The following is a 15,371-nucleotide window of genomic DNA, read 5'->3' as shown; positions in this document are numbered from 1 at the left end:
TATGCTTAATGTCTAATGCATTGTCAGTACTTGATCAGTGTTAACCTGTTTTTTACTTCCAGTTAATCATCTCCAACTCACTTTCTAATTCTCCAAAGCAAGAGTGGAGGGAATAGGTTCCTCCTTCTTGGAATGGGTCTGTGCATTTCTAGCCTATTAAAGTTCATTTAATATTTAAATTTGTTTTTGAAAAAAAAAGGAAGGAAGGAAGGAAGACAGGAAAGAAGGAAGAAAGGAAGGCAGACAAGGGATGGTAGTGCTGACTTCCCTTGAAGCATAAATCCCTGAACTGCTCATTTTAACTATTCAAATATAAAGATGACTGCACACTATATGTATAACTGAAAATGCTTTCAATTTAAGAATTTATGAAGACCCCTTGAACTTATTTAGGGCTGACCTTTTTCCCCAGTCCTTCCACCTGCAATGTAGTTATCACACAGCCTCTTCCACCAGGCAAGATTTTTGAGACTGCAGCTTTACAGGCTGATCCTTAGCTGGAAAAAAGCCTTGTTTCTGAGGATTCACATAGTGTTCACAAAGCTCTTTCTAGGAAACACTGTTGCATTTTCTCTAATTTGGGCACAGATCTCTGCTTGCATAGCCAGGGAAAATTATATAAGTGGATGGCTTGTAACAATTTCGTGTGTGCCAATTTCCTCCTTGGTCCACAGATGTGAACTGGGGCTCCTCCACACAGGCTCTTTCCTATGTGAGTGCTTTGGACAATGCTCTGGAATTAACCACAGTGGAAGACCACGTGAAAAATTTCAGGTAAAGTTGGCTACTCAGGCATCTAGTGTGTTCCACATCAGAAGAGGCTTTTCTTTTGTGCAAGAATAGAGTAATTACAAGCTTTGTGAGTATGTTCCAAAAATGAGCAACTGCCATACTTTCATAGCAGCACTTCCTACAAATGAGTGCTTCTTCCTCCCACACTGGGTCATGCCTACCCAAAACCGTAACCCCTTATGGTGCCAAGTGTCACCTTCCATGCGTGGAGATGGAAAAGTGGCCTAAATGACATGATTTCAGAGAGATGTCTTAATTATTATTAATTAAAATATAATTATTAATTATCTCCATTCAGCTTGAGCTTACTGAGTTCCCTTCAGAGCAGTCACACTTAGGCTTTTCTTTAGTTATGTCTCTTTTTTTTATAATATTTATTTTTTGGTTTTCGGTGGACAAAACATCTTTATTTTATTTTTATGTGGTGCTGAGGATCAAACCCAGCACCCCGTGAATGCCAGGTGAGTGCGTTACCACTTGAGCCACATCCCCAGTCCAAGTTATATCTTATTTTGAATAGAACCTCTCAGCACAAGCTGGCAAGACAGAAGGGGGGCGGGGGAAGAAGAAGGAAATAGTGAATAGTGACTGGAGAGGGACAGGTTTCGTTGATATTTGGGGTAGAGCAATATACAGACCATAAAAGGCGAGTGGACCCCAAACTGCCTTTTCCCGGCTTTACACTTTTGCTGTGACTGACTAGACTATGAATACAAAGATGTTGGGGGGAAACTCAAGAAATAATCAGGGGAGAGGCGGTTGCGTTTTTCATAGCCTCTGTTCTGGCTGTTTCCAATGGGGCATTTCTGCTTTCAGTGGCTTCCTGTAATGGCCAATTCTATACCTTCTCTTCTTTACTTTCAGGCCCCAGTGTATTGTTCTAACAGGGGGACCCATGACAAGACCTGCTCTCTTGGACATAACTCACGCCTTTACCAAGAACAGTGGACTTTGCATCTGCTGTGAAGTCTTTGTGGTAAGAGACTCTTCATCTATGAAAAGTGCTTTTTTCTCCCTGTTCACCTTGTGTTACTTAGGCCAGCAGGGAAGGTACGTGCAATGATAGGAAAATAACAAAAAACTCTGGATAAGAACCCTCTTCCTTGATTCATAGATCAAGGACAAGCAAGAGCCCGGGATCCTGAATTTTAACCAGTAGTTGAAATGTTTTTCTGATTTCATAGGAGACCAACTAAAAGTGATAAATATTTCTAAAGGATGGCCTTTGAGTCAAGGAAAACAGAACTGGCTTGGAAATAAAACGAAAGCATTTGGGGTGATAACTGTCCTTTGAAATGTGAAAGGATGGAAGGAGCCAGAGAGAGCACTATTATATAGACTAACTGACGAGGAGAGAACCAGACATAATGGCCTTAAATGACAGCATGTGGAATTTAGATGAAATATTTGGGTAAATCTGATGACACCGCAGATATCTAGGGAATTAAAGCAAGTTTTTCATGTCTTAGATAAACAGTCATTGCTGAATGAATTACTTTTTGTTTAGGGAGTATGTGGTAGACAAATAATAATCAATTGGTGATTTTCTAAGGAAGTATTCATATAGTGGTTAAAATTTTAACCATAATTATTCTCAAGTGGAGAGAAAGCATTAAAATTATTATTTAAAATAATAATGTGTAGGACTGGGGCTATAGCTCAGTAGTGAGTGTTTGCCTAGCATATGGAGACCCTGGGTTGATTCCCAGGATTTAAAAAAAAAAGTCCAAATCTTCCAAACTAGCCCACTTCTACTAGTATACCCATGTCATTCCCTTTCTCTTTTCTGTTTTTCTTGTGCGCGCAAACACACACGCACACACACACACACACACACACTGCTAAAAGTCCTCATCTATTGATGTATTTTTGTAGTACTTAAGTGCTTACCTATTCTTCCAAGCATTTTCCTAGTTTTTCTTGTTTGATTCACATGACAGCCCAATGAGGCAAAAAATAATCAAAGCTGTGTTCTCAATTTACTGATTGGGAAAGTAAGATTCAAGAAAATTAAATTAATGCTCATAATCACGTGATAAGACAGTGGCAGAATTAGGACGTCAATCCAGGCCCCTGGGTGTGCTCTGCATTACACAATGTGGAGAAAACCTCAGCAGACTTGCATCCTTGGGAGCACTGTTAGAATCAGGTACCACTACTTACATTTCCAATGTCAGCCAAGGAATAGGCCATCAGGAGGCTGTGTGACCCTGGGGCCAGTCAGCTCCATGATGATGCAGGGGCTAATTTACCACATGTCACCATGAGCAGCATTTAAGCCTCTTTTTACACCTGGCAATATTCTAAAATCTATATGAAACGAGTTGGTCATATTCTCCTTCCTCTCTGTGCTTATATGACAGTAACTCAAACAATATAACTAAATGCAATTATCCTATAGTGGGAGGAGAGAATCCTACTGAATGCATAAGATTGACAGGTTAAGTAACGGCCAGCTGTGACTCCAGAGGATTTTTAAAAAGCTTTTCAAGAACCCTTCTCTCATATTATCAACTTTGGTGCCCTGGATTAGTGGATTTCATTTTGGCCAATATAATATAGGAGTTGGTTTTGATGGAATAAGCAGTTTGAGGTGTTTTTCTTCTCTAGCAATTTAGAGAAAATTTAGTTTAGCAGGCAATAAAGTATCTTCAGAACTAGAGAAATGAACTGGGAATATAAACTGTCATATACTGACTGGGGAGAAAAGGTCTTCTACAGAGACAAGAGATATTGCTTTTAATTAACCCTTTGCTGCTTTAACTGTAATAAAGGAGTATGATGCTAGAATATCATTTCATTTGAAGTAAATACCTAAGTCTGTGACCTTTGCTGTTTGGCATGTATATGGGTGACATTGTATATTACTGTGTTGGTCTCTCCATGTAGGACCCAAGAGTCTTGTTCCCGGGTGCTACAGTTCTCTTGGGGACAAAAAATAGTTACTGAATCAGTTAATGACTTTCCAATTAGTTACTTTCTACGAATTCCTGTGGTTACAGATGCTGTTACCATTTTTAGACTCCAGCTGTCAATCATTTTTGCACAGAAACAGATGGAAGGCAATATGGGGGGAGTCAGCATACCCTCAGAATTTTTTTTGAAAGTGTATGTGCATTGGTTGATGGTTAGGCCAACCTTGTGGAAAATGTTAAATGGTGATGATAAGAGAATGACAGTTTTGTTTTTAACCTTAGGAAGCTGGTGCTCTTGGGCTTTTGTGACTAATAGCCAAGTTCTGAATCACTGTTTTGCCACCTATTAGCTGTAGATCCATTCGGCACATAATTTAGTCACTCTGACTCAATATTCTCAGTTATAAAATAAAACTAATAAAAACACCCCCTATATTGTAAAGTTAATATGAGAATCATATAAGATAAGCTTTCAAGTACTCAGTTTGGTGTCTGTCAAATAGTAAATGCTCATTTAATTTTAGTTTTATTATTATTGATCCTGCTGTTGTCATTATAGTTATGTTTGATATACCTGGCTGCCATTTTCTTTTCAGAAATACAGGGCAAAAACAAAGACCTAAAGAATCCTCTCTTAAAAAACAAGCCGGTCACTGAATTTTGAGCTTTTGGGTTATCTAGCTGTTTGGTCATGATGGAACATTGAGATATGTTTTCCTACCAGACAGGAGACAGCTAGCTCTGCTCCACTGCTCTGTGGCCTTCTGCCATTAACCCCTTGTTTGAAGTGCTCATACTACATAAAGGAGCAAGACCCACAATTCACTGGCTTTTTGGTGTTGGTGGGTAGTTGAGAGCTTGTGATCATAGTTGCCATTTCCTGAAATCAAGGCTGTTTTTTCCTCCTCTGAGGTACTGGGGCTCACAACATGCCAGACAAGCACTCTACCACTGACTTACATGCCCAATTCACTTTTTATTTTTATTTTATTTCTGATATCAAGGATTGAACCCAGGGATACTTAGATACTAAGCTAAATCCTCAGCCCTTTTCATTTTTTATTTTGAGACAAGTTCTCGCTAAATTGCTGAAGTTGACTTTGAACTTGAAATCCTCCTGTCTCAACCACCTGAGCCACTGGAGATTACAGGTGTGTGCCACCACACCCAGTGTTTATTTTATTTTTTAAGACAGGGTCTCAATAAGTTGCCCAGGCTGGCCTTGAACTTGCAGTCTTCCTGACTCAGCTTCCTGAGTAGCTGGCATTAAAAGCATGCACCACCACACCTGGCTTAACTATGTCAATTTTTTTTGGACTGGGGATTGAACCCGGGGCATTCTACCACTGAGCCACATCTTCAGCCCTATTTTCTTGTATTTTATTTAGAGACAGGGTCTTATTGAGTTTCTTAGGGCCTTGCTAAGTTGCTGAGCCTGGCTTTGAACTTGCAATTCTCCTGCCTCAGCCTCTAGAGCCACTGGGATTACAGATATGTGCCACCATGCCCAGTTTAACTATGGCATTTTTAAAGACCTAGAAATTATAGCCCTTGAAGCTGCTAAAAATGAAATAAAAAGAACTTAATTTTTTTCTGGGCCCCAATTATCTGACTAACTCCTATACTAACCCACTGAAGCCTCTTTCTCCCTCTTCTTGCCTTTTTCTTATTCAGCCTTAAGATTTCAGATAAGGGACCCTTCATCAAAACAATCTTGATGATCCTTTCAAAAAATCCATCTTAGAATTTTTTAAAACATTGTCTGGTCTTCTCATTTGAACTACAAATAACAAATCAGTGACATCTTCTAATCTCAAGAGGCTTTATATCCAACATGTGAATAATTTTGTTCTTTTGAACCTCATTCCAATCACCATGGAAAGGCAAGAGTGAGTAGGACTCACCTTCTAGTATCAAATCACAGTTTTTAGCATAGCCAAGTTCAGTGGGCTCAGCAAGAGGCAAGTATTAAGTGTTGCAAATCTTTTTTTTAAGTATTTATTTTTTAGTTTTAGGTGGACACGATATCTTTATTTTACTTTTTTGTGGTGCTGAGAATCGAACCCAGCACCCCGCGCATGCCAGGCGAGCACACTACCACTTGAGCTACATCCCCAGCCCCAGTGTTGCAAATCTTAACCTCCACCAGTTCCACTCTATGTATCATGACAAACGTATGTACTTTTTTCAATTAGTTTCTGTGTTTATGTCATTCATAGTGGATAGAGGATACTGCAGCCAATCGTTACAAATAATTTAGTTTGAGTTTATATCCCCTTAACTCTCTGGTACACTGTGCTCTGCCCTAAAATCAGGTGGGATTAGCTCGCACTGCACTGTCCTGTGCAAGAAGGCATCACATGACAGAGATCAGCAGTCCTTCACTTATCTACCTCTCAGTTTTACATCAAGACAGTGTTCTTTTGAACAACAGATAAGAAACAGCTGCTTTTGTACAAAGAAAGTTGAGTCAGTTGATTTGGGATTGAAAATACAAATCAGATAAAATCATTCTTGTCAAAAAAAAAAAAGTACCATTCACCTCTTTTCTGTCTTAAAATTGCAGAGGACTTTTGACTCTATTACAGTACATGTATATATATATACTTTTTTTAACCACATACACTGTGCAGTGCTAGTGGCTAAAAAATAAAGATTTTTATCCAAGATCACTTCTATTTTTTATTTTAAAACAGTAAGAAAAATGACAGACTGAATCACACAAAACTTACATTTTTGTTGATCAAAACTGTTTATGCCAGCAACTTTATATAGTTCAACAACATAAAATTACAGGGAACCATTCCACCTCTCCTACTTTTATTTTTTTTATTATTTTTTTTATTTTTTAGGTGTAGATGGACACAACACAGTGGCTTTATTTTTATGTGGTACCGAGGATGGAACCCAGGTCCCACCTGTGCTAGGCGAGCGCTCTACCGCTGAGCCACAATCCCAGCCCCTCCACCTCTCCTACTTAAAAACGGTTGACACTTTTTATCCTTTTGAAATGAAATAACCAGGACAGATCAAACTCAAGACCCCTTTATCACCAGTTAGACCTGTGGCTCTCTATCTCCAGCAACAATGTATCTGAGTTTTATGGATATTTTTCTCTTTATCTCACATCTGTGTGCCAGGATGCAAAACTATTTTGGTTCCTATTTTCCCTGCTCTTTAATACTGCTTTAACTTTGATTGTCCTGTCTTCCCATTGTGAAGGAGGAAAAAATATGCTTTTTGATGAGCTTCCTCAAGTAGACCCCCTTTTAATGTTTCACCTCTGCTATTACCCTCTTTTTCTTTTCCTGAAAATTATAAAATCCCTTAATAAAATCCAAAGCTCTCTTTGAATTTTCTCTTTGAGAAGTTCTCAAGAAAACTCAACCATCTCCTAACTCTATGGCATAATGGAAGACAATTGAGCCTGGATAACCCTGGGGAAACTGAAATTCTTGTTTTTTCTTCTGTTTTCAATCTTCTCCTAATCACAACCTTCACACCCACCAAGAAGAAAATGCATTCTTTTGAGATGCATCTATTCTCCTTTTGTCAGTGACTCTCTGTCATGATGTTAATAAAATAGTGACATGACCAAATACAGAAGGAATGAAATGACCTATGAATGGGCACTAGGATGCATGGCGAGATGAAAAATGGACCAAATCAGAAAGGGAAAAATTCTCTTTTTCACAGTTCCAACCAGAGAAACAATGACAACAAAGACAGACAAATAAGACTCTCAATGTTTTAAGAAATAAAAGTTGGAAAGAACATTGCATTTGGCCTACATTCCTCTATTTGATCCTAATGGTGTTGGAACTCCTTTGCAAAACTCTTTTTCATAATATTCACTTATTTGAAGCAGTGTCACATCAGATTCTTCTGGACTCAATAATTAGAAATTCTTTACTCCTTTTCAAATCATTGTCCAAGTTATAATATATACAACATTTTTAAAAGTTTCTTTGTTCAAATCCTGAATTAATTTATGTGTTCCTGTTTTCTATGCCAGCTGAAGCTAATCTCTGTAACACATTAATTGGGTGGGGAAATCCATTTTAGGGAGTATGACATATTTGAATGATGAATAAGTGTATTCCAGTATGTCTCCTCTAGTTGTTAGTTTATTTTATCCTTACGACGTTGGCACTGCAGCCTCGCTACACATTAGTAAGTGTGCTAGGAAGATATTATAATTGCTTTTAGCAAAAAGAGATTCTGCATGAAATATTTTTATGACTTCTCAGTAGGGGAAACTTAGTCATTAAAATAAATCTTCTTGTCACAATTAATGTTTAATCTAGATTTTTATAATACTAACAGACATACATTAGACTGTATTTATTTAAATAAATGCCATTTTCCCCAGGGGTTCAGAGTCATCGAGGTCCTACTCAATATCCTGATGGCCCAACGTCTTTCTTAGCTATTGGTGATTCTTCACTCCAATGGTTGTTGTTACTGTTGAACTTCCCTCAGTAAAATATGCTTTCTTTCATTTGTAGTAGCTGGAGTCTAGACTGCCTAAGAAAGGACTGGTGGTTCAAAATGCATCAACAGTTTGGAGACCTGAGCCAAATTTGATCCATAATGACATACCTTTCTTTAGTCTCGGCCTTCTGGTTCAGTAACTATTCTTCTTATGTCTCTGCATTTTTTATCTTCCGTGAAGGTTTTTGTTTTTTAACTTTAATACAAATTAATAATTGGAAAATTGGTAGGTTCTAGAAAATATTCTGGAAAATAATTAAGCACATAAAGAACTTAATCCAATTGAAACAGAAAATTAGTTGGGCGCAGTGGTACGTGCCTGTAATTCTAGCAACACAGGAGGCTAAAGCAGGAGGATTGGAAGTTTGAAGCCAGCCTGGGTAACTTAGCAAGATCCTCAGCAATTTATCAACATCAAATAAAAAATTTTAAAAAACTGGGGATATAGCTCAGTGGTAAAGTACCCCTGGGTTCAATCTCTGGTTCCTGCTCCCCTACCCAAAAAAAAAAGAAACATAACATGTGACACATTGTGTTATTTAAATTTTTCTAGTAGCCAATCAAAAGGTAAAAAGAAATGGTTAAATTTTTTAAAAAATAATTTATTTAACCCAGTGCATCCAAAATATTATTTCTATATGCAACCAACATAGAAATTTTGAGATATTTTACATCCTTTTTTTTTTTGTACTAAGGCTTCAAAATCCAGTATGTATTTTAAACTTTGAATATGTCTCAGTGTAGACTGGGCACATTTCAAAAGCTCAATAGCAACATGTAGCTGGCCTGGCACATGGGGCAGCGAGGACTTAGGCAGTTGCCTTATTTTCATAAATAAAAGAACATAGTTCAAGAGGGGACAAATGACACAACCAAGGTTTCAGCCAGTCAGTGTTGAAGACAATTCTGAACCCAAATTCAGTGTCCTTTTAGCTCCAATATTGAACAAACACAGTGATAAATTACCACTAAGTCTGGGGCTCCAATGAGATTGTGAACATTCATTTAAGATCATACATATCAGTTTGGACAAGCATCTATCACCTCCCAGAAAGAATAGGTATCTTATTATTACTGCTTAAACCATGAAAGAAAGGGAGTTTATCCCCATGTCTAGAATAAAATTTCGAAGCTCAGAAATAATCAATTACCTCCAACATGGCCAAGCTTAGATTTTAGACCAGTTCTGTCTATCTCCAAAGCCTGAACTCTTTTTCATATATTATCCTCATGCCTTTTCTCTCCCATCAAAGTCCTTCGAAGACTGTCACTCCAAGTGTGGCCTAAGGACCGGCAGCAGTCATTTGACCTGGAACCTTGTTAGAAATGCAAGATCTCGAGCCCTTTTCAGACCTAACACTGCGCTTCATCAAGATCCCAAGAGACTCATATGAAATCTAAGACATCTGAACAAAACACAGATCTCTCTATGAATTGAAAGAATTTTCATGAAAATACTAGATTTGTCTATGGAGCACATGGTAGATTAATCGGAAATGCCATTTGAACTGAAATGAAACATAAGAAGAAAAAAAGCTAGCTTGGACCTTTAAGGAAGGAGAAATAAGAATAAAAATTTAGTTAAAAATCTTGAAATTATGAAATGCCTTCACTACCATTACAATAAGCCTCCTTGTCTCTTAACCTTTTCTGCTTTTCTTATGACCTAGATATGTGAACTTTTGTTCCCACCACATTCACTGAGTGAGAAGGAAATGTGAATACATTTGAGTAGAAGCCTGTCAACATTATACAGGAAAAAGTGGTACAAGGGTATTCTTGCCACACACAAAAAAAGCAACGCCTCAGCCTAACAGAGTTATCAAGATGTGCAGCTTGTGACAGGATTTACAGCTCACCATGGTCCGATTCCCAAGAGCTCTGTCCATTTCTTAAAACGAGGCTCTAGCTGAGATTTCTTTGGTGTTACTAAAAGTGGCTCCCACTATGGAGTCAAAGGTTGAATTATGCATTTATCCTGAGCCTCTTCAATCACATTTGGAGTATTTGCTTAAGTGTCATGATGCCCTCTGCTTTCTCTTTCTTTCAGTATGATGCAGTTAATTAAGCAGGTGTTAATAAGCTTAGACATTTTGGGTGGAAAGTGAATGTGAGCAACACAGGTCCTCTCCAAAAGGTTGAATCCGTGTGAACTCTGTTTAGGGAGGTGTTTTTCCCTCTTCAGCATTTCTTAACTCAACAGGGCATTGCTAGCTATTTTTGTCCTTTAGAAAAACAACAGCAGTGTGATGTACAATAGCAGACTTCTAACCAATATTTCATTGTGTCGTACAGGGACCTCGCAAGCTGTGTGTTAAGGAGATGAACAGTGGCATGGCTAAAAAACAGGCCTGGCTTATAAAGAACAAAATCAAGGCTTTCTATGCCGCAGTGGCAGCAGACTGCTTCAGAGATGGTGTCCGAAGTCTCCTTCAGGTAAGGCTAGCACTGAGGGAATGAGCATAGAGACAAAAGATAATTAGCATTCCATGTTAATGAAGCTCCTGAAGCAAATGGCTGCAGTCAGGCAGCCCAGCATCAGAGATTAATGCAGATGGGTAAGGAATTCATTCCGAGTTCCTGGGGATAGACAAAGCTAGAACAAAAGCAGAGAGGTTCTATTACAGTGAACTAGGAAAGATACACTGGAAACAGAAACCGAGGTTGCCTTTGGCCACCGGCACCCATTCTATCCCCATACTTATTGAAATGTAAATTTGTTCTGGTGGTTGACGACATTCAGGATCCTATTAAAACTTCAAACTATTTTTGCATTTCATACTGCATATTGCAGTGCTCAAGTCAGGCATTCTTTTCTTTTTCTTTTTTTGCAAATGGTGTGAGGGCAGCTGCTAGACTCAACTAAATAAATGCATGGTGATCAGGGTGGAAAATCTCCCTATCCACCTGAATTATTTCCAGAATGTTGAATAAAATGTAATAATCTCTATAGCGCAAAATAAAAGCCTACAGTTATCCACATTTTCCCCTTCGCTCTTCCCTTTTCCATCTCCTTCTTTACCTCTTCCATAGTAAGTACATAAAATCTTTCCATAGTTCCCATCTCTGCAGTGTAGAGTGCAAAAAAAAAAAAAAATCCTAAAAACAATCCAAGAGACTCTCAGAAGTGTAAGGCTTGGCTTTCTAAACGTTTTTACTGTAATACAATTGAAAAACCCCACAGTATGGATACCAAATGGAGTGTTTGACTTTCAGAGTTGCCATAGTTAGGAGTGTCAGAATTCAAGAATGCATCCAGGTTACTCTGATGCTTATGTGGGCAAGGAAAAAGAAAATACTTGTTAAGCAATAATATTTTGGAGATTAAGGGCATTTGATGCATTTCTGACTGCAATGCACCCAAAGAGCAATTGTAAAGTAGCTGTACATGCAGAGAAGTCATTTTTAAAAGGCCTGTTATCCACAATAAGCTTCTTTTCATCTGTTATTAATTTGCTAAAGCATGGAAATAAGTGTTGTTGCAAAATGCTGATTTTTCTTTCAGTAATGAATTACTTTGCAGTAGCTCTTGGCTAAATATATTGAGACGGTTATACATTTAATATAAAGTAACCACAGAATATTTGTAAAATGATAAAAACTTTCAACCAGGAATGGGACTACAAGCAGGTAGAGAATCAGAGCAGGGAGACAAAAGACATAGGCATGGAAAAAAATTCTTAGATTAGTCCAGAATGAATGATAAAAAATCTGAGCATGCATAAATTCACATGAATTTCTTTAAATCAAGGTGGAGTACAGAGGGGTCATGGCAAAAGGGCAAGACTGAGTGGCACTGAAGTCAAACACTGCCAATTACAACATTTTGAATAAAGTTTTTTTTGTATCTAAGAAGTTACAGTGCAGATGACCATATCCCTAGACTGAAGCTAGGGAAAAGACAATATCCATACTGCTGTATATGTGCCAAGGGCCAAAAAAAAAAAAAAAAATGGCTCCAAGGAACTCTTGGGCTATCTGTGTATTTCTAAGAGCAGTATACCAAATGCATTAGAGGCAAAGCTTAATTCAGGGACCCTCCCTTAGTACCTATCTTTTTCCTATCTCTTTAAAAATGTCCAACTCTAGTCATTTCTTTAACTCTTCCCATGTGCCAGAATGGCCTTCTTTACTCTCACTGCTGTCCTTATCTTCACTGGTCAACATCTAATCAGACTCCAGGACTCAAAGCAAATGCCACTTCTCCCATGAATCTGCCTGTGAATCATTGGCTAGAATTCAAGTTTTCTTCCTCTGGCTTCCTTATGGAGTCCCTTCTACATTTATACTTATATTACAATTATTTGTGCATATTTTGTCTCCCCCACCTTATTCTAAGTTCCTTAATGCCAATGAAGATACTGCACTATACTCTCACAGCACCTAACATACCACTCTGCAACTCTGCAATTAATAGACGCTTGATAATATTGCCAAATTAAATCTGATTAACTGGGAGCCATATCCTGTCATCTAATGGGGGGAAATGAAATATCTAATGTGGAATGTAACTATTAATGATATCATCATGCAAGAGGATTAGATTTTGGAAACAAAGTTCAGTCATTCTTCAATAAATAATATGAGAGGCTTCAGTGATCCTTGTATATAAGAATTTCCCAAACATGAATTTTATTGCTAATGACATTATGGATATAACAGGTGGAAATGAGCTTTGAACCACTAAGTTATAACATGCATACCAACAGTTAAACTGGCCCTTACTTGATTTTAAATTATTGAACCATTTTAATGAGTGTGTCAGAAGAAATGCAAATGACTGCTAATTTAGAAAAGCTACATTTCTGTCATCTAAAATCCATTTATGGCTGAGATGATTTAGAACTAATCTTTCTATTTTATGCTTGGGTACGGGCATGAAGGACATGCACTAAAATGTAATCTAATCTTCAGAATCTTCAGAACATTACTTCAGTGCTCTTTGGACATTATTTTTCATTTGTAGTGGTAGTTTCCTGGTGCAGTAGGATTGCCCATGTGTTTATGTCCTCTGTTTAGGCCTCAGGCTTAGGAAGAATGAAGCCAAACACTCTGGTGATTGGATATAAAAAAAACTGGAGGAAAGCTCCCTTGGCAGAGATTGAGAACTACGTGGGAATCATACAGTAAGTGATGGCTTTCAGGAAGAGTTCTTGTTTATAATGCACTAACCAGGGTAGTACATAACCTGTACTGCACAGAACACTGTTTGTGCCAGATTAAATTGTCTGAAAAGAGCACTTGCTCCCGGTCCTTTCAATTATTTACCAAAGTTAAAAACAAAAACAAAAACACCACCAATAAGAACTGGAGAGACTCAGAATGTCCCAGGAGGCTGGAGGGAAGAAGGGTAACCTGTGTCAAAGAAAAAGGTAACTGTTTAGAGCTACAACCTTAAAATCTATTTACAAGATTAAAAGCAAAGGACAGAGAGAAAAGGAAGAAATTTTTCCTTCAGAACACCTGGAATCTGGGTTTGGCTGTTGAACTCATTTCAGACATCATGTTCTACACTTTGTATAATGTGTTCACTGTCTCAGAGCCCCAGATCTCTCTCTCTCTCTCTGTTGATAGAGAAATCACATATGCCAGGTGCTTCTGCTACCGGGTAGCAACATTGCTTTATGTAAGGAATGTGAGTTTTAAATGGTATGTGACAACTAATAGCCAAACATTTCAAGAGTCTTGGGAGAAAAACAATGATAGACCTGAAAAGACAAGCAAGCTCCAGGCTGACATCTTTAACTTGGACTTTCTCATTTAATTCTCCTAAGAAACCTTTGAAATAAGTACTATTCTTGTTCCCATTATATAAGGAAAGATACTGTAAAAATTAAGTAATATGGTGGGGAAAAAAATCACAGTTTAGTAATTAACCAAGGTGAGTTTCCAAACCAGAATCATACAAACTTCAAAGTTCAAACACAATGATCTCAATGCTATGTAGCCTCCAGAAGTTCATGGACATCCACATAGAACCTGGCTTGGTTTCTTCTTTTGAGTAAGAGAAACAAAGGCCACGACTACAGAGAGATGCACTCTAGAAAACTGAACCTTTACTCTAGGCATGAAAATACATAATCAGACAAGAGGGGCAGTGTGAGAGATGCCTAACAGCCATCTTTTGCATCAACAATAACAGTGGAAGGTTTCCTGTGTCTGGGATCAGGACAGGCTCTGACTTCATACCTAAGAGGTATAGCTGCACCTAGACATCCACTCCACACAAGGCAGGAATCCTCACCCCTTCAAAAACAGCATGTAATGAGCTCTGCATTTTGTCATCATTTCAGGCAAATTTATAACAAAAGCATTCTGAGTTCTATTGAAAAGAATCATAGGAAACTAGCTTTCATCTTCTGAAACTATATGCATTACTGACCAAACAAATTCACTCAACAGTCTTTCTAATGTAAGGCACCTATATGTTAAATACATTGTATGCCAACGTATACAGCCTGTAATCCATAGGCTGCCTTCTGGCTCCTGCTGGTACTCTTAAATTCAGTAGGTAATGGCTAATCCAGGAGTTTGGGATCAGAATTTCTCCAGAATCAGCAAGCAGAATTTTAAAATTTTTTTTAGTTATAGATAGACACAATACCTTTATTTTATTTATTTATTCTCATGTGGCGCTGAGGATCGAACACAGTGCCTCACATGTGCCAGGCAAGCGCTCTACCACTGAGTTACAGCCCCCGCCCAGCAAACAGAATTTTGATATATTTAGAATCACAATCAGTCACCTGTGGAACATTTTTGCAAATGGATTGGATCTGCCCTTTGATTATCCAGATTCCTCAGTGAAATTTCATATATACCTGAGAGAACAAAAGGGATAGAGAGAACAAAAAAGCAAATAAGAAGAAATGTGTGTCTTCAAGGAGTTCATTATTTGATGCAAAATTATTTGAGATTGTCTTCCAACTTCTAAGTCACCAAAGGGACCAAAACCCAGTTGACCTACTAAACCCATATCACTGAACCGAGGAGGCCTCTGGCTTTTACAACAAATTAGTAATTAGTCTTCTTGGTAATAAAATTCAATATTAAGGTAGTTCACATCTGTACTAGTGTAAACCTGCCTGTGTTGGTAAAGTTAAAGGGCTTCACTAACAGAAATGGGGTTAACATAGAAGGAGGACAATCATGCATTTCTGTATTGCATTT

At 38.0% G+C, this 15,371-nt stretch overlaps 1 protein-coding gene across 4 annotated transcripts in view; it reads left to right on the top strand.

Annotated features, from left to right (window-relative positions):
- The window catches only part of Slc12a1 (solute carrier family 12 member 1), an 85,057-nt gene that overhangs the window by 42,385 nt on the left and 27,301 nt on the right, over window positions 1–15,371 (top strand). For all 4 annotated transcript variants that reach the window (XM_013359844.4, XM_040275506.2, XM_040275507.2 and 1 more), the window contains 4 exons: window positions 675–774; window positions 1,657–1,768; window positions 10,497–10,637; window positions 13,221–13,327. In XM_013359844.4, coding sequence (XP_013215298.1) covers window positions 675–774; window positions 1,657–1,768; window positions 10,497–10,637; window positions 13,221–13,327 — 460 coding nt within the window. The remainder of the gene's footprint in view (window positions 1–674; window positions 775–1,656; window positions 1,769–10,496; window positions 10,638–13,220; window positions 13,328–15,371) is intronic.

Source organism: Ictidomys tridecemlineatus, chromosome 5 (assembly GCF_052094955.1).
Source record: "Ictidomys tridecemlineatus isolate mIctTri1 chromosome 5, mIctTri1.hap1, whole genome shotgun sequence".
Lineage (NCBI taxonomy): Eukaryota > Metazoa > Chordata > Mammalia > Rodentia > Sciuridae > Ictidomys > Ictidomys tridecemlineatus.
This window is presented reverse-complemented; position numbering and strand designations above follow the sequence as displayed.